Below are 27558 nucleotides of genomic sequence, written 5' to 3' on the forward strand. Positions count from 1 at the left end.
TCAGAATTCTAAAGTTGATTTAAAATTCTGACTTTAAATTCAGAATTTGAAAAAGAAAATGTTATATTTTTATTTTGCTGGCCTAACCTTCCAAATCACTTTTTTTTCTCAGTGGTCTTAATCATCTACTGTAAATTCCAGATAAACAGAGCATGATTTTGAATGGTTGTGTTTGTGTTGATGTTGATCACTTCTCCCTTTGCTGCAGGTGCTTTAATGACGTGAGCAGTCAGACAGCCATCCAGTCATGCTGCTGCGGTGGTGTACCAACATCTTCTGCAGGTTGACTGCAGGGTGGTTTCCATTGCTCTTCTCAGCACTACTGCTGCAAACGGTAACACTTCATGCAGAAGCTTTTTCAAACTCGTACAAGTCAGTATTTAGACTAATTTATAACAGCTAAATTAAAAAGATTTTGCTGTGGGTGTCAGATCATACAGTAACTGTTCGATGTGAAAGCATCAACACCCTCTGTGTGACTGCTGTGGTTATCCCCTCATGTCATCTCCACTTCTGTCTGCAGATCTCTCCCCTACATGCTAACCCCTCCTGCCCACAGAGCTGCAGTTGTCCAGGAGTTAAAGAGGTCCATTGTACTTTCAGACACCTTACCACTGTTCCGAAAACATTTCCAAAAGACACAGAGCGGCTCAACCTGGGGTAAGTCAGTCATTATGCATAAACACACACACACACTCACAGCAGCAGCAGCACTGAGGCATTTATCAACAACACATGCCCGAGGGGGAGAAAACTGAGAGCTTAACAGGAAATGTGTGGAATGAAGCGAAGCTCATTTGTCAGAGACGTGCTTTCTTTGGTTAGCGAAGGCTGCAAACAACTCTCAACAGAAACACTGAGGTGACGACTGTTTTTATTATCAGTGATGTCATTTATTGAAGGTCCTTTTTATGCCACAGATCCAACTGAGATCCAACTGAACTGAGATTGGACGTGTTGTAAAAGGGCTATAATAAAACTTATCACTGCGTTTAGTTAGGCAACATCTGCTGCCCAAAAGATGAGGGTTACATACCAGTTTGTCACACTGAAGTTACTTCTGAGGGGAACAATATCTTAATCACTTCCATGTGGCTCTTTGTTTTGTGAATTGGGTTTTCACTACCCTCAGGCAAAGCAGAGAAAAAGCCAACAGCCCCAGCTTAAAGCTCTGTACTATAATTGGCTCCAATCAAAGCATATTTACATGGAAAATTACTGTTTAATCAGCCAGAGCTACAGTTTCTGTTTGCACGTCTGTCATGGGAACGGTCAACAAGACATTTCAGGTGCACAACATTTGTGTTTACAGCATACATAGCTCTATGGTTCTCCACAAATGCTGTAATGCAACAGAGCATTTAAGAATAAAAAGGTACCACATAGCTCCATAACTGTCTCCATATGAGTTCATGTACTGTAGAAACAATCACATGGAGCTGTGCATGTATTTAAGTAAGTCTTGCAGCGGGGAGATCTTGTAGGAAGACCTGGGAGCAGCTTAGTTAAACTCCAGACCCCAGCCAACACCTCATAACCAAAGTGTGACACACCTGATCAAGATTCAAGACCAGTTAAAAATTGAGAGAATTTACATTTCAAGAAACGGGAGTGAGAGAAAAAAAACTTTGAGAAAGCAACATGTTGGAAACAACAATTAAACTGAAATAAGCTGTTCAAAAGTTTAAACCATAGTTAAGAAACTGAAATGAAAATAAAGATTTGAATAAAAGATTCAGTAATGAGGCACTTTAATGATAACTTGTTTCAGCATGCTTGATGCAAGGGTTTCCACACTCAAAAAAGGAACTTTGGTGTTTGTTCAATCAGCATAAATAAAACACGTAGCTTCTACTAGATTATTTCATGTTCAGTTGTTAAACATGATTAAAACATGTTGTTTCAGCATGATGTGCAAAATTGTTAAAACAACAAGATCACTTTATGTTAACTCAACCTAATTGGTTTAGGTAGGAATCCCATCTGCAACACCTCTCCAGAGCAGGAGGTGGCAGTAATGTTCAATAGGCCCTATTCATCAGAGAGCAGAGCCAGAGGATAACCTGCACTGTAAAAATCTGTCAATCAGTTGAAGTGATGTAATTTTTTTAATCAATCCATCTCAATATTTAAGTTAAGGTTTCCAATGTATTTTTGTGGATCATATCAATTTGAAATTCTGCGTTGATACAACTAATAAAAGAAGTAGTTGGACCAACTTAAATTATTTAACATGGATTTAGTTGTGATCTCTTAGAAAATTTGAATAAAATCTACTATGTGTATTTGAGTTACAACAACAAATGTTATTAAATTGAAATAACTTAAAGATAACATGTGCATCAAGATTAAATGAATTATCTAGATCTAGATAAAGATAATGCGTGCAACTGCTGAAATTAATAAAATTGGGTAAATTCAACAAAACATTTTGTTTTAGTGAACTAATAAAAATAAGTAGTTGGACCAACTTAAATTAATTAGATTGGTCACACCTAAATTAATTAAGTTCTTTGAAATGAAATTAACAAGTTCAATTAACACAACTTAATGAGTCAAATAAATTAAATATTTTAATTCTTCTCACATCAATGTTTTGCATTAATCCAACATAAAATTTTTAGTTGTTTCAACTCAATAATCTGCAAAACCTAAAAGGAAAAACCGTGGGTGAGGAGGGAACACTGTGGATATGAGACCCTGATTCACATTAAGCTACCACGTGGGTACAGTGTGTCTGTGCTCCATTGCATGGATCAACTGCCTGTCTGTGGTCCACTGCGCTGGCTGGCTGTCTGTGCTCCACAGCATAGGCTACTTTGCTGTGCCCCATGGCATTAGCTGCCTGGCTGTGCTCAATGGCATAGGCTGCTTGTCCTGGCTGCCTGGCCGTTGGTGTTCCACGACAGAGAGGGCTCTTATCAAAATACTCTCTCAGTGATGGTGATTTGAATATAACTGATGACAAAACCCAGTTTGTCATTTCTGATCATAATTTTAGCCCATCATCACATCTCATTTATTAACATATAAAATATCAAACATGCTTCAAGGTACACGGTCTATGCCACAGATAGCAAATCCATGCCATGTGGAGCACAGAAAGCCTGTGCCCTTGGCCGGTAAACATCTTAATGTACAGCGGGGTCTTATATCCACTGCACTCCCTCCTCACTCACGGTTTATTGCAAAAGGTTTATTGCAGTCAAGGCAACACAATACAATTTAGTTCGATGAACATGGGTTTAGTTGTGAACTCTTAGAAAATTTGAGTAAAATCTACTATGTGTATTTGAGTTACAACAACAAACGTTTTTGATTTGAAATAACTTCAATATAACATGTACATTAGGATTAAATAAATTATCTAGATCTAGATAAAGATATTGCGTGCAACTGCTAAAATTAATAAAATTGGGTTAATTCAACAAAACATTTTTTTCAGTGTGGGAAGGTTGCTCCAAGTGGTGAAGATGGCTTCATGGACGATCATCCACAGTCTGGAACTGACTTCTATTTTAGTAAACTTCTCTCCATCCATCCTCAAAAGTTCTCCATGTGATTTAGATCAGAGGAACAGGCAGGATGGTCCAAAGAGTGAGCTTATTCTTCTGGAAGAAGTCCTTTGTCAGGGGGGCATTGCCGTGAACGGCAGCGTTGTCCTGTTGAAAAACCCAGTCATTACCACACAGACCAGGGCCCTCAGTCATGAAGGAGCCCCCCTGTAACATCTCCACAGGGCCAGCCCTGAACAACCTGAAACTTCATTGTTCCATTAAACGGAAAAGCACCCCGGGCCATAAGCCCTGTTTCCACCAAGCAGTCAGGTTTAGATCAGTACTCTGGTACGGGTTGGTTTGGTAAAGCCTGGTCCTGTTTGTGTTTCCACAGCCCCCTTGTGGTAGCCAGCGTGTAAGCTGGTTGCTGATAGCTACATCAGTTACATACCTGACACGCCAGACGGACAGTTTCATATATCCGCCACGGAAATATTTCATTAGTCCATCTAGATAGCAGCTCAGATTTGTTTTCAGAGGCAGGACTTTAAAAAAATCTGCAGCTGGTGATTGGACAACTGTTCTGATTAACACACTCACCACGGACCAATCCACATCAAGCCACGGTATGACGTAGCTTATGTGAGCCGATGCTTCTAAGAAACAATAGATGAACAAGTACTGAATCATGAGAAACAGCTGTGAAAAAGGCGTTAGACGACAGCTTCCGTTTTTATAAATTTAACTTAAGAATCAAAGGAACGCTGACAAGTACGAAAGTCTGCTGACGTCACGTCTGCTCCCACAGCTCCCGCCTCTCTTCCCTGATTGGGCCGGTCAGAATTGAGCCGAGTGAATTCGTTGGTCAGTGGAGCCTGACAAGATGGACCTGCAGGAGTTCAGAAACTAAATCAGGCAGGTCCATCTGCTCTGCGAGGTTAACGTAGTGTACCCAGCTAATAAATCTAATGGAAAAGAGAACACAGAGCAACAAAGAGCAACAATGGAAGACATCAATTTGTCTTCTTTGTGAACGGCATGTGTCTCTTTGTTACGAAGTGCAATCAAGCTTTGTTTCAGAGAGGGCTGTGTGTGGCAAGAAAAAATGTAGCTGCATATAGCTGCTGTCGCACAGTAAGTGACGACTCTTTGGCCCAAACAATGGACTGCAGTGTTGTAGCTCCACCTTCTGGGGTTAGATCAGTTTAGACTGGCACCCTAACAGAAAGGTCCCAAAAAGGGGGACAGTGCATCTTGTATTGGTTATTTGGGAATCCATCCTGGGCCACAAAATGCTTGCCATAGTGAGACAAACTGAACTGAACCGCTTGGTGGAAATGAGGCTATAATTGCACCCCTATCACTGTGGTGCATTCGATTTGTACTCAGAAGTCAGAATTTCCAAGTTCCGAGTAGGAACACCCAACTGGAATGTTCTCCCACCCCTGAATTTTGAACTTCCAACTTGTAAAACAGAGCACTCACACCACCCCCGAGTTCCCAGTTGGAAATTCCAAGTTCAGGGGTAAACAGTAATTACGCTCCTGTTATATTCTTTTTATTTTAGAATCTCTGACCAGTGTTTGTCACAATAAATCAGCCGTGTGCAAAGTATTATTTGATGTTTATATACAGAAATACTGCTGTTATGTCAAGTTTTTCCAACTTGGCAACTGGAACACTGAACTCAGAGATGGCTTCATTCCCACTCCCCACTTCCCAGTTCCGAGCACAAATGGAACCCAGCATAAAACATCTCCAGTGGGATCTCTTTGTCATGCCGGTATTGAAAGCCATCAGGACCATCAAGGTTCAATTTTTTTTCTCAGAGAATAAAACTTTCTACCACCTGTCAATGTCCCCTGTTTGGTGCTCTGTTGCAAAGTTGAAACAAGCAGTTTTGAGGCATTGAAGGAGACGAAGCATCTGAAGCATCTGAATACACTTTTGCTCCTAAAGCCCTTCTCTCAAAGATGTCGTTTGATGGTTATTTGGCTGCAGTCAAGACTAGTATTAATTTGAGTCGAGGTACTTCTGGACAGTCAGATCCTCCAGCTCAGCATCAGTGAATTATTTTTGGGTCTACCTCAGAGCTTTTTTGTTCCATAACCCCCAGGATCTTTGAAGAGGTTCAAAGTGGCTGTGTTACTGTGTCCAACCAGCAGCAAAGTTATGTTGTGGGAGGACTTGCTCATGGTCAGATGACCACGTTCAGAGAGAGAAAGATTTTTTTCTTTTGCCACCAGGAGGTTATGAGAGGGAGAAAACCTGACAGAAAATCAAATTGAATCCATATTTTCGCACAGATATAAGGAAATAAAAAGTCTAATACACAATAAGTACGGCATAACTGAGCCAAAGAATAAAGTGAGTTCACTACACATGTGGGTCGAAGAGTATGGAGGTTGTATTGCTGGTGGAGACGGAGGACCACACAGCTTTTATGACGATCTAACACAAAGCACATTGAACACCTCTGGTGTGGCGTGAAGAACCAGGATCAGTCGGACCAGAAGGGAAGAAAAAAGGAAGTGAGAAGTGAGAAGGATGACCAAAACACAAACTTCCTAAAGATCATTTTGTGTTTCTTATTTCTCGTTTCATAACAGCAGGAACACAGCATTGAAATACTACACTGAGTGAGGAATGGTCTCAATTAAAAGATTGATGCGCTGTAAGCACAGGACTTAGAGTAATGGGTACATGATCAGTTAAAATAGGATCATGTGACATTATAGGCTGTTATACGTCAGTCAAAGTGAAATAAAGTCCTGACGTCTGAAATCCAAAAACACAGATGTTGTGTTAACATGAAAGGAGTCATGTCAGAAACTGAAGGAAGCCAACAAAAAATGAAACATGATACAGTTAGTGGAGGGTTTCATAGTTCAGTCTCCTGTCAGAGCTGTGGGGAGACTTGACTCTGTGCTTTTACAATGATTAACACTAGTGCTGCGTAGATGCATTCAGGATGCAGATATTATCAATGCAGCCAGAGTTTCATTGTGTTGTACGCAGTATATGCACCATATAAGGATAATTCAGCCTTTTTTAACACAGTCAGTGTAGTAAAAAGTGTGTGGGCTTGGTGAAGTCACACGCCAGTATTGTGGGTGGTCCAGGTTCGCTTCCAGCCTGAGACCCCCTCCCCACATGTCATTCCCCCACTCTCCCTCCTAGTTTCCCGCTTTGTACTGTCTTATCCTTTTAAGAAAATAAAAAGGTGTCAAGTACAATAAGAAAAACTTTAAATAAAAAAAGGCAAGCCAAGATCAGTCAACAATCACATAATTCTGGGAACAGCTTCAACCAGATGATGGATGATAACGTAAACCAGAGTGATGTTACAACATCTCCAAACCAGAGAGGCAGCAGGGCTTTACTTTCTGTCATAGAGGAAATGGATAAAAGGATATTTGGAGACTGACAAATCCAAGAGAAAAGGACAACACATTTCATTCCAACTCTCACACAACTCACCCAGAAAATGATTTATTTTCTAAGTTCATGCATTGACTCTGACACTGACTGTTAAATTTGGGGAAATAGCGTCACTGATCATGCTCTGGTAGAGTGACTTGAAAGAAGACCAATTTATGATAAAACAAAGAGAGATCATTAAATCTTTCCTTTAGATCTGAATACTGGGTCAACAACACAGCTAGCTACAGTCTGAGATATGATTAACAAATTTATAAGAGGTGAATGTGAAGCTTCAAAGGGTTTAAGAGAAAAAAGAAAAAAAAAGAAAAAAAAGAAAGAAATTCCACGTTGAAAGGTCACATATTGTGCAAAAATCACTTTATTAAGTCTCTTGGTGAAATTCGTGGGTCTTTGTCTTTCCTCCCAGCCCACAAAATGTGATATTTAATGACTAAACCTGTACTTAGTGCTTTGAATGTAAAATCCTGACCTAAAATAAGCTGTTTGGATTTTGGGGATTTGCCGACGTCAGCAATTCCCTTTTTTGACCAATCAGGAGCAAGTCTGACCTGATTGGTCCACCGGAGTAGATATTCCCCCCACCCCACTCCTGGAGAGAGGAGTGTGGCTGTTTTTGGCTGTAAACAGCCACATAGTTCCATGCACAAGCTTCCCACCTCGGAAGAAGTCGAGTCTAAGCGGCTAGAGTTCATTTATCAAGGAAATGTGCCAGCTACACTCAGTAAAACTGTGCATGTGTGTGCTAGTCACTTCACGGCGGACTGCTTTTCCAGCTTTGGACAGTACAACAGAGGGCTAGCGAATAGACTGGTCCTGAATCCAGGCGCATTACCAACCATCCGCCAACAAACTTCTGACCCTGGAAATGTGAGTATTTTAAATGCTGTGTGCTGTGGAGCAGATGTAAGAGCTTTTCCTCAGTGCCCCTCCTGTCTCTGTGTTAGCTTCAGGATGCTAACTTTAGCTGCGGTTAGCCTGTTGTTTTAGCCTGTAATGTTACAGTAAACGAGCTTTGCTGTTTTCTAAACATTGTGCACTTGGAGCTCGTGGTGCCGCTTTCAGTGACGCTGAAGAGCGGGGCGGTATCAGCGGTGGCTCATTTACATATGAAGGTCACGCCCACTAAATCAGACCGTTCTGAACAGAGGGGCTATGAAAGCTTGGAAACAATGCTGCTGTGCTTGATTTATTGGCTTTTGGACCAAAACATGTTACTACCATTTCATGACATCAATGATCCGTATTAAACTGCAGAAAAGGAGCATAGTATGGGACCTTCGACAACACCAGAAATTTCCCCAGAATCTTTAAATAGCACAGTAGACATTTCTGTAACACAGGTCGAAGATAAAAGCTGCTACAACATGTGTAAAAACTAGAAAGTCAAATAGCTTTGAGTCTGCCAGAAAGGAGTTCATCTACTTTAGTTTGCATTAACATAGCAGTAAGGAGTTGTCCTCGAAAGCTTGAAGGTAGGGTTCATCATCAGGTCATCAGCTGATATCAGCCACATCTCTCAGAGCTCATTGGATAAAGCTGAGTAGGCTTTTATATTTGCTGCACTGCCAAACTTTGGGTGTGATGATGGCCTCCGGGCCACAGTATGCATAAGCAGTTTGCATAAATAGGATGATATCACCGTTCTTGAACACATCCAGAGGAACCTGCCAAGGATAAAGCCTGCGCCCACTTCTCTTTATGATTCTCCTGGTGAGACTTGTCATACCGACTGGAGATGAGCCCAGAGTTAACCCTCTGATATCCAATTCTTTTTTCAAATGTTAAATTTTTTTTCATCAAGTCAAAGACATGTTCTCTCCATTGGACTACATGTTCCTCAGGATTCAATATTATTTCTTTTTATGCATTGCAACATGTTAAACGTGTTTACACACATTTTTACTTTGTAACGGTAGGGATGGGTGCTGAATTAGGTACTTTCATAGGTACCGACCAAATTCTGTAAAAAGTACCGGGTACTGATTCACATAAAACCAAAAGGTTCCATGTTTAGGTACCTAAATGCATCCTTGTGACTGTGAAGGAGTGGAAGAGTAAGAGATTTTCCATGCTGGACATGAACACAGCATTGCAAGGTTATATATTAAAGAATACATTTGTTAAATTGAAATTTTCTTTATATTTTATTATTGAACAAATTGATATTCATTTGAACACAAAAAAGTACCAAAAATTGGTACCGTTGAGTACCGGTACCGATTACCAGGTACCGGGCATAGGTACTGCATTGTTTCAAATGTGAAAGGTACCCACCCCTTTGTAAAGGCCTGTTATGCTGTATACATAATTAAACTGAATAAGAAAACAAACTACACCCACAACTATAAAGCTTGGACCTAAGTTTGTCCGTCCAAACAGACGAACAAGAACAAGAAAAAAACATTAATGCGAGTCTCTATAGTTCTTCAAGGGTGCAGGACCGGTATTACCGTGCTCAAATATTTAATTTTTTCATTAAGTAACTGACATGTTGACTTCATTGGGCACATGGATAATCGTAATTTACTGCCTATTTGAAACAAATGGTTAAAAAAATTATAGAATTATACTTCTATTTGGATGTTGTTGTATGTCCTTGAATATTTATTTTAACTCTTGGGCTCTTTTGGAATAGAAGGACTGACAGGATATCCCAGCAGGGGTCCACAGGTGTGGCTGTCCTGCGGCCAGTCTGAAAAAAATTTACTTGCAGGGTATCACTTAATTTTAGAGGTCTGCTAATTTCATCACACTCAGGCCCCTTTTACTCGTAAACATTTCATCTGAAAACACTAAAACGCAGTGAAAAAATCTGTGTTTACACGCAAAACTAAAACCGCTGTAGTAAGCATGCCAGGCCTGTAGGTGGTGCTACAGCTGTCTTATCCTTTAGCGGCTTTTGGAGATCTCCACCGAAGTAGTTCAGCCGATTATCTGGTGTATACTAAGTGCAAAAGTGGAGCAACAGATGCACATTTTGTATAAGGACAATCAGCAGATTGAGCAGCACAAGCACAACACGATAGTTCGCAACGATCGTAACAACTGTACTGTTGTCCTGTTGTATGCCCCCGTGAGGAGCGGATCTTGACGTCAGGGTTTCCACTGAAAACGCCGGCTTACTGTTTACACAGCAACAAGCGTTTCATCAGCAGCGTTTCAGGAAAATCCCACTCTGGAGGCCATTTTCAAAAGTTTGCATTTTAGGTTGGCTGTTCGCTGTTTCTCTGTAAACGCGAGGCTGAAACGCAACAACTTTTGCGTTTCACCCTCAAACCGTTGTCTTGTACACAGCCCCTTAAGTGTTGATTAATCAAAGTTTTTTTCTTATTTCTTTGAAATTTGCACAGAACTTAAAATAATGTCCAAATTTATTGCCGGAAGTTACAATTGGCAGGCTACTGTTCTTTTTTTCAGTTTCTTTGAAATTTACTCCAAAAGCAAGGTAAGAAGGTGACAATTCGCAAATAATTTCTTTGAAATTAATTCACAAGCCACCATAAATTTTTTTTAGAAGTATCCCAATGTTTCTGATATTTCCATAATTGAGATCACATGTAAAATGATAAACCTTTTTGATTAGACCTATAATGTTTTACATGATACAACTGAAGGCTTCAGATGTGATATTCACCAAGAGTGGGGTTGTAAATTGGCCTTACCAGATTGTGATAGAAACTGTGAGTACAGGCGCACCGCAGAACAGAATCTGTCCAGAAATTATGTGCTAATTTTCACCAAATTCTCGTGAAATTTTCAGGGGTAATTTTCAAAGAAATAAGAAGAAACTTTGTCTAATTATTTCCTAAGTGTGATGAAATTTGCGGACCTCTAAAGTAGTGTTACCACTTGCAGTTACAGCTGCTGACCACTGAATGAAGCTCAAAGGAGTGGAGCAGCAGAGAGCACTCTAGAGGCTGATATGAAGTTTCACCATAGAGACTGTTGCATTTAGAGGAAAATGATTTTTAAATATCTGTCCACTGCAGTGACTTCTATGCACCAGAGGAGTCATGGGATTATGAGAAGAGCTGATTGGTTTAACTCTTTGTCAGGAGAAAAGGTCATGTAACCAATATAAATTTTTACCCAGCTTTTCCCTTCAAATGGCTAAACTGCACCCCTCATACAGGCAGGAGTGTGTGACTGATGAATGCTTGGATGCATCAAGACTTTTTTTGAAACACATTACACTAATAAACATAAATATTTAAACTTAATTTCATTAATAAACCATTTGAATTCAGAAGTGACACATGAAACTTGTCAAACAGAATCACAACCACATCAGTTTATACCAACAAAACGTTCCTGCTGAAGTTCAGGAGGAGTTTTTATGACTCAGCTCCTTGACACATGTCCCATCTCCACAGGTTATGTTTTTATTAGTAAGCTGACATTTATATTGGTACTAACGAGGCAATGAAGAAAGTAAAACACTGGCCGCCAAGTTTTGATTCAGCTTTAGTTTGCTAACTAATGTGTTGTGTGAACTCTTGCAATTCCAGTAACCAAAGATATGCAACGACTCGTTACAGTGGAAGAGCAAAGATGTAACGCTGCCAGGGTTCAAAGTTCAGCTCCCAGAGAGGAAACTGAGTCTAAAAATATGTGCATTATTTCATTGACAGGCACCAGATGATATATGGAGAGCTGGCTGTTTTATTGATGGCAGTGGAAAAACGCGGGTTCTCCCATATGTGTCCAATTGGGTAGGGATAACTGCACACTGGGAATGTTAACAGGAACTCAGGACCAGACAGGAGACTCTGCTCGACATTATAGGGCTTATTCATGTTGTTACTATGTCTCAAGCGTTGAGGTCCATTAATGCTGACGGTCCATGCCAGTAAACAACATAATCTGTTGTGTTCACGTTGGCTCTGAAATGCTCTGTTTTGTCATTTACTTGTCAATCAGTGTGTATATTAAACAGATGTTTCCTTTTTCTTGGGCTAAAACCTGAAAACTCTAGGAAACCTTGTTCAACAGTTTGTTCAACCTTTGATAGCTGATATATTTATCCAGAGCCTGAGGGTAAAAATCTCTGACTCAAAAGTGATATGTTGATACTTTTATGACAAGTCAAACCTGATATTGATTTTTCTCTTCTATACTTGATTTAAAATTTTGTGCTGGGACAATGCATAAAGCAGCCGATGGCTAAAAAGGGTGAAAATAGTGTAAAAGTAACATAGTAAGTCTTTAGCTGTGTGCTTGTATCCTCTGCCTTGAGAAGAAGAAACTTTTTAAATGATAAATTCTGTTGGTCAAATGTTTACTGTGATCTGAGTGATCCTCGTGTTCATATATTTGCCAGTTTATAAAGCTATTTCTCAGTATCAGTGGTTGTGGTTGTAGTTTTCCCGGGAGGAGAAGAAGTTAATTTATGGCCTGTAGACCCAAAGTCTTTTGATGACACGACACAGGGACTGAGCTGGCCAAGTGAGAAGAAAGATCTGTTTTTTTATCTCTGCTGAAAAGGATTTCTTGGATTAATTATGTAGTAATGTTGAACCCTGGCACTAAACTGTAAAAAAGAAAAAGAATGTCAGAGCTGAAGAAAGCTAAACAGGAGAGTGATGATACCAGTGTAAAAAGATTGATACTCTAGTTTAATTTTTCTCCTGCATGAACTGACTGCTGTGATTTTATGAAAGTGGGGACCTGACTGTGTCTGCTCTCTACCTAAAAACATGTTTTTATTTGTTCTCAAGTGATAATTTCTCACTTTGTTTATTTAAGAAAAACAGAAGTGCACTCGAGGAAAAAAAAATCCTCAGTTTTTTAATTTTTTTTTTCAACTAACAGTTCCACTTGAAAAAAGAAATTTGTTTGAATTTTTTTATAACATTTATTTTGGTGTGGTAATTCTTATGGTTTTATTATTTAAAAAAAAGTAATAATAATAAAGTAACAATGAGAGAACTTTTATTTGTATTTTGTATTGTGGTCTTCAACTCTGTACCTTAAAAAAGGATTTGTTTTAATTTTATCATAAATTGATACTTTTTCGCACTTTATTTTCTTAAGAGAGAATTCAACACATAAGAATGTTTTGGGAAAATTTGTTTTGTTGTTGTTCTGTTGTTTCTGAACATAAATGTTTATCATGACGCTGAAGTATTTTGTAGTCACCTTTGAACTTTGCCCAAATTCTGTCCTAGATTTTCACAACATTATCAGAAGAATGAATCACAAAACACCTTTAGGTTGGCAGTTTGATGATACATCAACCTTAAATATCAAAAAGTATTGGTATCGGTATCGGTGTCAGCGATACTGGCCCTGTGTTTACTTGGTATCAATACCAAAATTCCCAGTATCGCCCATCCCTAGCCTCCGGGACGTCACCCGTCTGTTCCTGAAACCGTGAAATGAAGCCAATTTGCAGACGGGGCCACGTTTGATATGACGCCGGCTGTGAGTTTCCTTTTGAACAGCAACAGGGCTCCCGGCAGTCACATGACCTGAGCTGTGTCTCTGATTGGACAATCAGACGATCCTGATAACTTCTAAACCGCAGAGATAGAAAAAAAATGCACTCACCTTACAATGTATGCTGAGAGTGAAATCAGCGTTCTAGACCCAAGACATTTTTTGAACCAGGCTGTAAATATGCTTCTTAATGCCATAAAAGTCTGTTTTTATGACTGGGTGTGTACGTGACCTCCAGTCTTTCTGCAGCCAGCCTCAAGCGAATTCTCAATAACCGGAAGTTGCCCCTTTTTCAAAACAAACACATGCCTTAGCAAGAGTCATGTCCTTACAACAGTGGTGATGGTGCTCATGGGAAACGGAGTCTTTAGATGGGATAAACATGACTGTTTCTGGCCACAGATGTCATTTTAATTAACACTAAACTGATGGTCCTATATGGGTGCCAAATGAACCCCAGTTTCCTTTTCCATCCATTCCTCCAGCTGCTGTTTTCTATTCAATGTAAAAGCTCTCAATGCAAAAACACATGTAGCTCCCATCTGCCAACCAGTTTTGTTTTCCCATCCCTCTGCCCCCTGTGAACAACCCTCAGTAACTCTGTCACCCTGGTCACTGGCTCTGTGTATTTTCTCTCTTACAGATACAACAGCCTGACAGAGGTGGAGGGGTCAGAATTCAGGTCACTGCAGCAACTGGAAATGCTCATGCTGCATGGCAATGACATTAGCACAGTCCACCCCGGAGCGTTTTACAGCCTGAGATCTCTTCAGGTAGAGTTCATGTGTGTGTGTGTGTGTGTGTGTGTGTGTGAGTATGTGTGTGTGTGTGTGTGTGTGTGTGTGTGTGTGTGTGTGTGTGTGTGTGTGTGTGTGTGTGCCTCCTGTGTCCTAATGAAACCCACAGGCCGTTTAGCCCCTCTGATGTAAATAAATGTGGAGAATAAGAGGTTTACAGCAGCTCCTGTAAGCGTTTAAAGAACAGACAGAAAGATTGATGGAGCTGCTGACTGGTTCTTCAGATTTTTTCTGCTGACCTCCGTAATGTTTTGTTTTGTTTTCCTGCGCACACCTAACAAAACAAACCATTCCATGTCAACACGTCTTGGACTGATAGAAAACAGATGCACCTTCTTCATCTGAATGAAAAGCAAAAGGATCCTTTGATTGTGTGAGGCGCACGCCAAGTGGTGTGACGTCGACTTGCAGAGGGAAGTGGTTTAGTAGTTATCCCAGCAGATGTCTTATGTCCCATTTGTGATTTTGCATCTTTTTGTCCCAACCATGAACACATCTCTACATCATGTATAAAGTTGTTACAGATAAGATCAGTGCTAAAATCACACCTCTGTTGTATCCTTGACATAAACAGTGAAACTCTTCTCAAGTGTGACATGTATCTTGCACAATACAACAGGCGACAAGGAAGCGAAAAGTACTGATCTGTGTGTAAAACTAAACAACTCTGAGTCTGGAAAACAGCTGTTTCAGATCGACTGTGTGTTGGCTGCCTGACGGCTGCTGCACGTTACATCACTTTATACTGAACAGGCCATACAGGGGCTGGCTCTGGGGTTAGAAAAGATCTGACACTAAAGCGGTCCTTAATTTATGATCTGGACCACAGCGTGCAGCAGGACATGAAAGATTACAACAAAGTGAAAAACTGACTGGAGAAGAAGAGAAAAACTTGCACAACCGTTTTTTCTAAATTTTATTTATGTATTTATTTGTTTATTTATTTTAGTGTTGAACAATTAATCGATTTTAGACCAACACCGCAATGTAATAGAGTGCAATTTTCTCATCGCAAAGGCTGCAATTCGGAAAAAAAAAAGTTTTATGTACACAGACCTGGAGAAAGTATAGTAACTTGTACTTGTCCTCCCTTAAAACCAGCGAAAGTCAAAATGCTATTTTTTTTTGACAAAAAAAAAACCTGTGGGCTACATAGATCCATCCAGTAGACTGCAGAGCCATACCCCTTTGATCACTTTATTCTGTATGGTCTGTTACTCTTACTGACAACTGGAGGTCAGAAAAATTTCACAGTGTTCCTTTTTCTTTTTCAATTAAGAAATGCAAAAAAGACTTGTTCAAATGCTAACAGTATCTTTTGTTGGTTAGTCATACTATAAAATGGCTTAAAACTTGTGTTAGGTGAACAATGCAGAAGATACCCCCCCCCCCCCCCCCCCCCCCCAAAACAAAATAAAAATAAAATAAAATAAAATAAATAAATAAATAAATAAATAAATAAATCAATAAATCAAATAATATAAATCAAAATAAAATAAAATAAAATAAAATAAAAAATAAAAAATAAAATCATATGCTAAATAGCAATCGCAATATTGGTCTAAAAAATCGCAATTAGATTATTTTCCAAAGTCGCTCAGCCCTTATTTATTTATTTATTTATTTGTGTCTTTGTTTCTGTGTTTTTCAAATAAATTGATGCTTTGATTTATTATAGAGGTGTTGGGCTTGAACAGATCAGACAACAATCCACACCCTTAAAACTGTGTTAAATTTGACTTTTTTTTAATAAAACATGGATATGAAGCAACAATGCTAGATGTTCATACCAAAAGTGAGCAGGTTTTTAAACATCTACATAATCATCAAGGTGTGTGTGCACCAGATGAGTTCAATGATAACCTAAACTGCTCTGACACCATGCAAAGCATTATTGCAAGGACCTTGAAATAACATAAATCAAGAATGAATTAAGAATGGTAGTTGTCTTGATTTCTTCAATGCTCATAAATTTAGGGCCAGGTTTTTGAAAAAAAAATCATAAAGTGGACATAAAATAGTTGTTCCTTTGCAACAAAATGTAAAAATTTAAATCAAGACATAACACAAACAAATGTATCTAATTTTATCTATTCTAATGTAAAATAAGCTCTGAGAAAGAGCTTCCCTTTTTCAGCTATGCACATGTATTTATAACTAGTCGTCACACCTGGCTCATTCAAAGTTTTCTTGAAGACAAATAAATATGTAAATGATAATTTTTACCTCTATTTCTATAAACCTGTTAACATTCTGTGCTCTTTTATCCAGATCTTGAAGTTAAGTTACAACAAGATGACATCAGTGACCCCTGGTCTGTTTGAGGGGCTCGTTGGTTTGATTCGTCTCCATCTGGACCACAACCTCATCAAGTTTGTGGAGCCGTACTCCTTCTCTGGCCTGACCTCCTTAAAGCTCCTGCAGCTGGAAGGAAACCTGCTTCAAGAGATCCACCCTCACACCTTTATAACCGTGTCACTGCTGGGAACATTTTGGACCTCTGGACTCAAGTAAGAAGTAAAATCACTGGGGATGATCTTCTTTTTAAGAAAGTAAAAATGATGTAATTCTGCTCATATGACCAGTTTTGGGTACTGCTGCATTTTTCAACATGTTAACTGGTCACATATGTATAATTGCGTCACTTCCTCATTATGTTTCATGGATATTTCTAAATATTCATTCACTTCATACAACACAATGCATGCAACAACTCATTGTTCCTGTTTAACTACAGCTGAATGATTGTGAAACACTTTTTTTGTGTGTTTGCAGACATTTACATCTGTCAGACAACCTCATAGAGCAGCTTCCTGCTGCCGCGCTGAAGACCGCTCCAAGGCTGGAGCTCCTCACTCTCCATGGTAACCCCTGGACCTGTGACTGCCAGCTCCAGTGGTTGGTAGACTGGAGCTCTTCACATGAAGGTACGGACACATAGAAAGGGTCTTGTGTTTTCCCACTGTTTGCAATGATACTTTAGAAAACTCTTTAACTCAGAGCTACACAGTTGAAAGCCACACACAAGACTATTCTCCTCTGTAGTCCTCAGCAGTGGATGGACTTCACCAGTTACAGTCCTGTTCCACTTTAAAAAGGCGACAGACCAAATTCCCATGCAAACAACTTTGGGATTGATGATATTTATGCTTGTGATGTTGAAGACAGGGACATCAGTGGTGAACTTCATGTTGATGATGTTGATGACAAAGGCATTACTGCATTGATGATGGCTATGATGAGGTTCATTAAGATTCTGACACTAGTCTGGACATTTTTTTCTAACAACAGTGTCTCAAATGCAGGCTTCAGGCTTGGGGCTGAAGCAAATTTCAGCAGAGCAGATCACAAAAACTAAAAAAATTAAACAAAATAATTAAAAAATAAGCACAGAACTCAGTAACAATATGGTACACAGCAGGCTTCAGACTGATCCCAAAGACAAAGAGTCACGTCAACACAAACACAAACAAGAAAATTGGAAAGGAACATGCAGGCTTACTGAGTAATCTCTTTTGCAAACAGAATGGACTTATTTGAACAAATGTGGCAGCTTGATTTTAGTCGACAAGTTACAGATAAAAAAAAAAAAATGTAGTGCATCAAAACCAAAGAAAAAGGCCATGTTGCACTACCAACTACATTTCCCAGTTCATTCTAATGTGCTGGTGCAGAAAATGTCACATGGACCCATCATTAAAACACCTTTCCTTAATTAGATTTTTACATCAGTTGATAAGAGCCACTGAAGGACACCAAGTTTGTTAGAACCACAGAGAACAGGGATGAATGAATGAAAGCCTCCAGAACACCAAAAGAACCTTCAGTAGGTTTCCTCCAGCCGACAGCCCTGGCAGATAAGAAACTTATAATGATGAACGTGTACCTCCAAGGTTATAAGTGTGATACCTTGTGGAGTTGAGCTCTAAACTGAAAATCGGTAACAGAAAAGTTTCTTGGACCAAAAGCCAAACATAAAACATTCATGTCTGCTAACAGCTCTCAGCACAACATCTGAACGTCACAAATCATCTCAATAAATCGTGTGTATTTGATCCATATGCTGTGTATAAAATTGATTAAATTGTTTATTAGCTCTACTTCATTCTCATTAGCTATTTTTGTCCGTTTTCTCCTTGTTTTGTTGAGTGTTTGTAGATAATCTCAAACCATTCCCATATGTTGGTTGTTTGTATCAACAGAAAAGTTTATAATAAATCATGTTTATGGCCTGAGTCTGCTGAAACAAGCTCTATGGCTGCCAGTCCTTATGATTCAACGCATGAACCCTCACTGAACTCAGGCTCATAAAGAAAAGAAATTTTATTATTCTGTCCCTGATAACTTCAGTCCTATATTTGGATTGTTTTTTCTCTCTCTAACTTCGCTTGTTTCCCCTTAACTCCTTCACTTCTCCTTCTTGCCCAGTTCATCTTCAGTATCTTACCTTTTCCTTCCTCTGTCTTTTTGTTTCACTCACACTTCTCTCCCCTCCTCTTTCCCCCAGGTGTAATAAAGTGCAAGAAGGACCGCGGCTCCAGTGAGATTTGTCCTCAGTGCTCCTCTCCTCAACCCCTCAACGGGACTCTGTTGTTTGGATCATCTACAGAGAAGCTTACCTGCGCTCCCCCTGCTCTTCGCTCTCCTCTCAAACAGTGGGACAATCCTATCTGGGCTGAATCTGAGACAGAGCCCGATCTACCGTACATCCGTGACTTTCAGAAGCCCTTAGGTCAGCTGACCTTTGTTCTCTCGGACAGCCACGGGAACAATGCTCACCTGGCGTGTGATGTGCGTCACCCTGGACACAGCTCACCCATGGCTTGGACAGTAAACCCACTTTCACCTGGAGGATTATCTGTTAATGTGTCACTAGCAACTGCCCTTGAATGTGAGATCGATCGGGAGACGTTGCAAAATCTGTGGCAGCTGGTGGCGTACTACTATGAAAGCCCTGCCATCTTAGAGAGAGGACAACAGAGAAGGACGAATGAGAGCAGAGCTACCTATCAGTATTCACAAGTAGTGAATGAAAACTCCCCATATTTCACCGATTTAAAAGGATATTTAGTAGCTGAACCGTCATGGCTGCTTCAACCAAGAGTCACCTTACGGCTCAACAGACAGCAGACAACAACCAAGAGGCTGGTTATGGATTTTACCACTGTGATCACACGGCACATGAACAGTCATGAAGTGAAGGACGATGACGATGACCTTGGGCTGTCCTGGGCTCTGATAGAAAGAAGGACTTCAGGGCGGGTTCAGACTGCTCTCTCTGGTTCAAAGGTCCAACTGGAGTGCCGTGTCATCACTTCAGATCCAGAGGTTAAAATAGAGTGGATCCTTCCTGATTTGTCCCTTGCAGAAGAAACAACAGAGAAGATTGACATTTCTGAAAGAGGGGTGCTTGTGGTTTTAAATGCAACATTGTCTGACTCAGGACTTTATCACTGTATGGTCAGAACTAAAGCAGGAGTGGACTTGATGCCTTTAAGGCTCACCATAAAAGAGCGCACACTTGGACCCACTGCATTCAACGGACAGAAAATCATGGTAGAGAAGGGTCGCTCTTTTACGCTCCATTGTGACGTGACCTCAGTCCAGCCCAGTCAGACAATGTGGTACCTGCCTAAAAACCAAGTTCTTCTCCCCACACAACAGACAAGACGGGCAGAAGTGATGGAAAATGGAACCTTGGTGGTAAAGAGGTTGACTCAAGATGATGCAGGGGAATACAGCTGTTTAGTCTCTAATCTGTATGGAGTTGACATGATATCACACATGGTGGAAGTGGCAGGAAAAAATACCTCAGAGCAATCCAAAAAGAAGCCAATCTTGCCGTTTAATGTGGAGGAAGGAGAAGGTTCAGGGGGCGATTTCCAGGAAACAATACGACCTTCTGCTACGCAGTTCCCTCAGAAACCAAGAACACGGCAAAGACATCCCAATTTAAAAGAAACAAGAACCAAAAACTTACAAAGAAAACCCAATAAACCCATCAAAGAGTCAGATCAGAACAACTGGGATGAGAAACCCACTGAAGCAGACAGTGAACCAAATGTTTCTCTGCCCACAGAGCCATCACTACAAGAACCAAGCACTGTTTCCTTCCACACAGGTGCACCCAAACCTACAACTACAGCTGCTTCCTATCATTACAATCCAGTGCCTACTACAACTTCCTCAAGTATAGAGCTAACAAATGTCCCCATAAACACTAAAGTTGTGAGTTTTAGCTTTACGACGGAGAAAACAGGAGAAAATAGAAAAGATTCAATGTCAGAGAGTGAGTCACAGGTTTTAGAAAACCAGCCTACAGAATCAACACCATACTTTGCTGGTGAAAACAAGAACTCAGCAGAAGGAAGAAGGAAATACAACATCATCCCCAGTCAGGCAAATAGGAGACGGCCGCCTTACAGACGCAGAAAACCACCAATGAGAAGGATCCATCCTTTCCACCGTCCACCAAACAAACCCAACAGAACTGTTCCCCCAACAACCACTGATCCACCAACAACAACGACCACAACAACCACTACGCCTCCTACTACTCCTCCTCCCACTACTACCACTACAACTCTTCCAACCACAACTGAAGTATATGAAACTTTATCTGCAGAGTATCAGACAGAGGAAGATGAAGATGAATACAGTGATGAGTATGATTACAAGCAAAGCAATGGTTTGGACTCTGGGGGAGATCTGAACAGGGAAATCACTCAAACCTCAACTGAATCTGTGGGTAGACCCAGAACAGTTCCACCAGAACAACATTCACATGAAGGAAACTCTCGAGGTAAACCTGATCCAAACTCAGTTTTTACTCCAAATCTGGATCAAACCCCTCATCCAACTGAAAGAGCGTTCAAAGAAAAGGAGAGAGTTACAGAAAGCAAAACTCAAGATTGGTCAAGATTGTCAACACAGAGTAGAACAAGACCTAAAGCTAAACCCTTCCAAGAAATTACTACATCGGCTCAAACATGTACGTCTTCTCCCATGGTTACAACCCCACAGTCAACACGAGGCAGAGATGTTTACAAACCAGAAGAAAAGAAAGGAATCCATAGCTTCCCAGTGATGGAGCCAGTTCATCCCTGGCTTCACCCAAACAACCAAGGGAAAGGAATCATGACTTCGTCTGGAACAGTGAATCAGGACAGAAATACACAAAGTCAGGGTAAAGTGAATTCAGGCCGGCATGCACAGCTTCCAAGTGTTCCCCCGACTGCCCGCTGGCCCTCTTACCACCATCAGCATCACTACTACCCCTTCTACCCACCCTGGCCGGGTCAAAGGTCATCCACTCCTCCAAGGCAAGGTAAAACATCTGGTCAGAGTAGTTATTAGTACATGTATAGTACGTGTTGACATAACGTTAAATTAAAAAAGTGCTCTTTTTGTCTTTTATCTAGGGCCTGGGCAAAAAATTCTGCCTACGCACCAACCTTGGCCTCACATCCACCCCTGGATTAAAGGTCCGATGGTTACCAACAGACCAGAAATCACAGCAGAGACAGTGAAGCCCACATTTACCATCCCTGGAACAGGAAACTCCAGATTTAAAATCCCTCCTCCCCAACAGCCACATCAACATCATCATCTTCCAAATCATCATGTGGATGTCAGGACCCAAACCAGAGATCAGCTGTTCATATCAAGGCTGAGGAACAGATACAGACAGGTTTGATGATTCTCGGATGGCACCATTGGTGACACAATGAGCTGTGATGTTTGTTTTCTTGAGATAAATCTCCAAAGGGCAACAGCAACACACTCAGTTTAGCAATTAAATTCTGTGACTGCATGATGGTAATTTAATGTCTCTAAACAAGGGTTGATTCACTTATGGAGTGAGCATTCAGTGGCTACTTGAGGACTACAGTTTTTTTGCACCTCCACAACTGATCCTTTCTGACTTTTTTTAGGCACAGCTGGATCGCATTGCTCAGCTAGGGAGAATGGTGACGCCCAAACCTGCTTATAGCTACCACAATCCTCCATCTTCCATCTCACCAAAGTTCAACTATCCACCTCCACAAAGACCCTACATCCCCAAACCAGCAGCCACGCCTTCTTACACCTACACCCTTGGACCTCCAAGGCCAGCTAAACCTTCATTATCACCATTCTCTGGTTTCATCCCAACCCCTCATCCCTACAGCCTTACCACCCATGGGGTACTGTATGGAGGTCGCTGGCCTGTTGGAGGTAAGAGCACTTTTGAAAAGAGGTGGACTATGAATTTCATGTAAAGGGAATTTTGCGCAATATATTCAGATATATTTATATCATATGATTATTTTTGTGTTAACTTTTAACAATTCAGGACGAATCAGCTCTCGGCGGCCCACAGCTTCACCTCCTTTCCCATGGGTGCTGGGAGCAAAAAGTGGAGGGGAAAAGGCTCGAATAATCACTATGGCCAAAGATAGTGTGTCAGTACTGGCAGAAAATGATGTGCTCCTACCTTGCAAAGCAACAGGGAATCCTGAGCCGAGCATTGCATGGACCAAAGTTTCCACTGGTAAGAGGCAGAGATAAAAGCATTTGAGAAAGACAAGGACGGTGTGAACTCGAAAGGCAAGTGATTAATGTTGCTAGTCTCTGAATCTTTATCCTCTTTGCTCTGTCCCAGGTGCTACCATCCCAGCCAACACTAAACATGGCACTCGTTTTGAAGTACTGAAAGACGGATCTTTTGTTATCAGAAATATCCAGCTGCAGGATAGAGGCCAGTACCTCTGCACAGCCCAGAACAGGTTTGGATCGGATCGTATGGTCATCACCTTGGCTGTCCAGACAGAAGCACCCAAAATCAAACCCCAGAAGTCAACACAGATGGCTGTGTATTTGGGTAAAAGTGTATCTTTTGACTGCCCCGCTTCAGGAAAACCACCTCCCCAAATTTCCTGGATCCTACCAGACAGGGTGTTTGTGCGCGAAGTTGGTACTGTTCGCACTCTCCTTTCTCCAATGTCTCTGCTTCAGAATGGAACCCTGCAAATTCATTCCTCCAACTTTTCCAGCAAAGGAGACTATAAATGTATCGCAAGCAATGCTGCAGGTGCTGATACCATAACTTATCATCTTCGTGTGGCAGCACTGCCACCTACCATCAGTGAAGGAGGAATGGATACTGTCATCATTCAGCCAGGTAGACAGACATGCAAAGTTATAAAAACAAAATTCTCCCCAAATATTCCAAAAAAGTGTCATTGGGAAATGGCATCGGGGTAATCTGAAGTGATGTCTTACTTTTTACAGGGAGGAGTGTTTATGTCCACTGCTCTGTGAAGGGGGAACCAGTGCCTTCCCTGAAGTGGACGCTTCCAACAGGAGTCAGTGTTAAGCCATCACAGTTTCTTGGGCGCCGAGTTTTTGTCTTTCCCAATGGGACACTTTTTATGAAGAGTATTTCACCGATTGATGCTGGAAGGTAAATTCACTGGTCCGCTTAGTTTAAAAAATATGCATCCCTGATTGGCTTACCTTTTCCAAAATCCCTTTTTCATCAAACGTAATGCTAAAGAAGAACATCAGAACTAAATTCAAGGCAGTGAGGACTTTCAAGTGCAGACCTTAGAGATAGTAGAATTTAGATTAATATTTTTTTTAATATACGCAAGTTTGGAACTGGTTACAAGGAGTAAAAATAATAAAATGTCAACTTTTACAGGAATAATTCTGCTCATCTCCAATGGGCCTCTATACATGTCTGTCAGTGTCAGTGTCTGCCTCAACCCCCTCCTCAGCCTGTATGATGATGTTCTGGTTGTATTGGAACATTTTTGGCTGGGGAGTAAGCATGATAACATCAGCCAATCACAGAGCGCCCAGCATGCAAATGACTTGTCGTGTAGATAATTGGGGGTGGAAACTAATCAGAGCAGCTATGATACTGGACGTAGCACAGAGGAAGTAAGACACAACCAAAATGAAACAAACGCCAAACAGATAACATTTTTTCCTCAATGAGGATCAAGCTTGGCCCGACTTTCACTCACTTTTGGGCACTTGGAAAGCAGCATGAGACAAAGAGTGATGCGAGTTGGTTTTCTGCTAACCAGGTACAATACCAATTTAGTTCATGGTATTCCTGTCGACCCTCCACAGGTATGAATGTTTGGCAGCAAATGCTGTTGGCACCACAAAAAGAACCGTCCAGCTTGAGGTGAGGGCAGATTCCCCTCCCTTCCTTGAGCCTCCTCGTCCTCTTCCCATCCCTCGCTCCCACCACCACGCTGCTCCATCCCGCCAACACTCAATCTCAGCAATGTATGGTTCTGCTGTCTACCTCCATTGTCCGGAGTCAACTGGTTCTCCCAGAGGAACAGTCTGGCAACTGCCCTCCAAGACTATGATGGAACATCAGTACAGGTAATGAATATTTTCATTTTTTTACATTAATACAATGTTGAACACATTTTGAAATGAATTTAAAAGGTAAAGCATGTGACTGACTGCCTTGATCTCAATCTAATCTCTCTTCCTGCAGTCCAGAGAAACCGATCAAAGTTTTCCGCAATGGGACACTGAGGATTCTTCAGCTGACAGAGCTGGATGGAGGAAACTACCTGTGCATTTTTCAGCGGCCCAACGGGGAGGACATAGAGCTCTTTCAAGTATGAACAAGACAGATTATGACTGATTCCCAACATTTTTCAGCCAACCCGTTTCTGATAACCTTTGTCGATGAACATAAAGGCCTGACAGGAGTTTGTCTCAATGCTTTGATATTTAAAAAGCTGTTTTCTTTGAATTCCTCAAGGTATCTGCTTTCATCCTTCTGTGTTTTTGCTCTCTCAGCTGGAGGTGATAATGACCCCTCCCAGGATTGAACAGTTGAGGGCAGCACAGACCAGTGTCACCTTTGGAGAAAATTTCCAGGTAACTTTTGGGAATCATCAAAAACTTTATTATACCACTCCACATACTTGACTGTATATAGTGGTTTGGAAAATTTGATGTTCTATAATGACAATAGCATGTTTTTTTTCTATTATTATGTCTCTCTTTATCTCATTGCCAAAGGGTCAAAGTACAACATTTTTTCATTTCTACAGACTCATTCACACAAGAGGCTCAGGAAGAAGTTTGCATCCATCTGTTCACTTATTTTTCTACCACTCATTCTTGCTCTGTCACTTTCTGTCTTTGATAGGTGGACTGTGTTGCGACTGGCCTCCCTGATCCAGACGTGTCCTGGGGTCTTCCAGATGGAACTCTAATAAACAACGCTCTTCAATCAGATGACAGCGGACATCGCAACCGGCGCTATGTTATGTTTGGCAATGGGACGTTACTTCTCCAGCAAATGGGCAAAAAAGACGAGGGGGATTATACTTGCTACGCCAAGAATAAACTAGGAAAGGACGAAAGGAAAGTGAGCGTCAAGGTGGGACCCAGTGCTCCAAAAATTAGATCAAAAGTACAATCTCTGGTGACTGTGAAGCTAGGAGAATCAGCCAAACTGAGCTGCCAGGCAACAGGGGAACCCACACCAAGGATCATGTGGGTCTCACCAAGAAATAACATGATATCAATGCAGTCGCATAAATTTCAGATTATGGATGATGGGATGCTGGTGGTGAAGAAAATCACACTGGCTGATGAAGGTAAATACTCATGTGTGGCAAGAAATTTGGCTGGGGATGATGTCAAAACGATAAAACTTGAAGTCCAACCACAGGAACCCTTCATCAATGGGATGAAAGCAAGGAGCAGCACAAAGGTTTTAACTGTGTCTTACCAAACGGTGCTTCTGGACTGTAGAGTGGAGGGGAAACCCAAACCAAGATACTGGTGGGTTTCTCCTCATGGCCACTCGTTACCAGCACCTTACCTGGGCGGGCGCTTCCAAGTCCACCTGAATGGAAGCCTGGAGCTGAGAGGAGTGAGAAAAACAGATGAAGGGAGGTACATGTGTCTGGCAAAGAACAGCCTTGGTGAAGCTTCACTCTCAGTTGAATTAGACGTGGCACCACTGGCTGAGAAACCAAGTTTTGCTGTTCCTAATATTGAGATACTACCATTAAAGCAAGACAGTGCTGCTTTGATCCTGGACTGTCCTGCTCGTGGTAAGCCAACGCCTGAGTTTGCCTGGGTTCTTCCCAACGGGACAATGTTAATGCCTGGTGTTCGACTCCAGCGTTTTGCACATCATCCAGGAAATGGATCTCTACAAATCTCTCAAGCAAGTGCAAGTGACAAAGGAGTTTACCGGTGTCTTGCAAAAAATGTGGCAGGGCAAGCAGAAAAACGTTACGCACTGGAGACGGGGAGGAAGCCGGTGATCAGAGGATCTACAGGTATGTTTCTACATCCAAAACTATCAAAGAAGTCATTTCTTGAACGAAGTCACTTACTGTTTTACTTGTACTTCTAGGGGCTATCAAGATCAATTACGGCCTAACCCTTAACCTGCCCTGCACTGTGGATGGCTGGCCACAGGCTTCGATCACATGGAGTCTACCCAATGGACTTGTTTTGGACAAATCTCAAACCGTTGGCAGGGTAACTCTCCTGTCCAATGGAACCCTCCAGCTCAGACAGGTGTCCACGTTTGACAAAGGAACATACACATGTCGAGCCTCCAACTCCTTCGGATCTTCAACACTATCATACCCAGTTACAGTAATGGTTTTCCCCCCACACATCACCAACACCCTGACCTCAATCACAAGAGTCAGCAGAGGATCACCAGTGACTTTACAATGTATCGCCTCAGGTATCCCTAAGCCTGATATTTCATGGACGTTGCCTGGACGCACAACCCTGGTTCCACATAACAGGTACACTGTCCAAGGAGGGATTCACATGACCGAGGAGGGCAGTCTGGTCATACAGAACCCTGTACTCATGAACTCTGGTATTTACAAATGCAACGCCAAAAATGCACTCGGAACAGACTTTAAATCGACGTACTTACAAGTGATCTGAGTGACTGTTGTATTCACAGAAAAGTGACTACGTATTGAGCTTTTCAATGATATGTTTGATTTTACAGTGTAGGAAACATACACACAAAAGAGAAGCTTGGTTTTGTTTACCTCCACTGAACATTGTTTCAAAGTTACAGATTTTCAAGTCTACCTTGGTTAGGGCTGAAGAGGAAGAAGGTTCCTCCAATCTCAGATTGGAGCCTTTCTTCGTCAAATTTGCCCCTTTCCCGTGTATGTGTGAGCTCTCTATGGGTGCTTGGACTTGGTCCCACATTTCTAAGACTGGCAGCCTGTCCAGGGTGCACCCTGCTTCTCACCAAGGGACAGTTGGAAAAGGATCCATCCTGGTCTTGAAGAGTGTCATACGGACGGTGAAATAAGATGTAAACATTTCTTTTAAATTCAACATTTCTCATGCCTCACCTTAAAATG

General features: G+C 41.2%; 1 protein-coding gene across 1 annotated transcript; it reads left to right on the forward strand.

Annotated features, from left to right (window-relative positions):
* The first annotated feature begins 247 nt into the window (after positions 1-247).
* On the forward strand, positions 248-27451 carry LOC141793904 (matrix-remodeling-associated protein 5). Its single transcript, XM_074674773.1, has 16 exons — positions 248-334; positions 524-660; positions 14023-14152; positions 16448-16686; positions 16952-17103; positions 18684-21503; positions 21598-21866; positions 22111-22393; positions 22512-22709; positions 22821-23339; positions 23450-23621; positions 24299-24562; positions 24681-24807; positions 24992-25072; positions 25347-26493; positions 26571-27451. Exons 1-16 carry the CDS (start codon positions 248-250, stop codon positions 27122-27124), a joined length of 7179 nt encoding a protein of 2392 aa, XP_074530874.1. The 3' UTR covers positions 27125-27451.
* Positions 27452-27558: the final 107 nt, after the last annotated feature.

The sequence above is a fragment of the Halichoeres trimaculatus genome, unplaced genomic scaffold, assembly GCF_033239565.1.
Source record: "Halichoeres trimaculatus isolate MK-OKI-2021-1 unplaced genomic scaffold, fHalTri1.1 fHalTri1_scaffold_7, whole genome shotgun sequence".
Lineage (NCBI taxonomy): Eukaryota > Metazoa > Chordata > Actinopteri > Labriformes > Labridae > Halichoeres > Halichoeres trimaculatus.

Excerpts from the sequence above, each read along its gene's own strand:
- LOC141793904 (XM_074674773.1), top strand. The coding sequence starts at position 248 with ATGCTGCTGCGGTGGTGTACCAACATCTTCTGCAGGTTGACTGCAGGG. Across the intron at positions 661-14,022 it reads ACAGAGCGGCTCAACCTGGG|ATACAACAGCCTGACAGAGG; the intron begins GTAAGTCAGTCA and ends TCTCTCTTACAG. Across the intron at positions 21,867-22,110 it reads TGAGGAACAGATACAGACAG|GCACAGCTGGATCGCATTGC; the intron begins GTTTGATGATTC and ends GACTTTTTTTAG.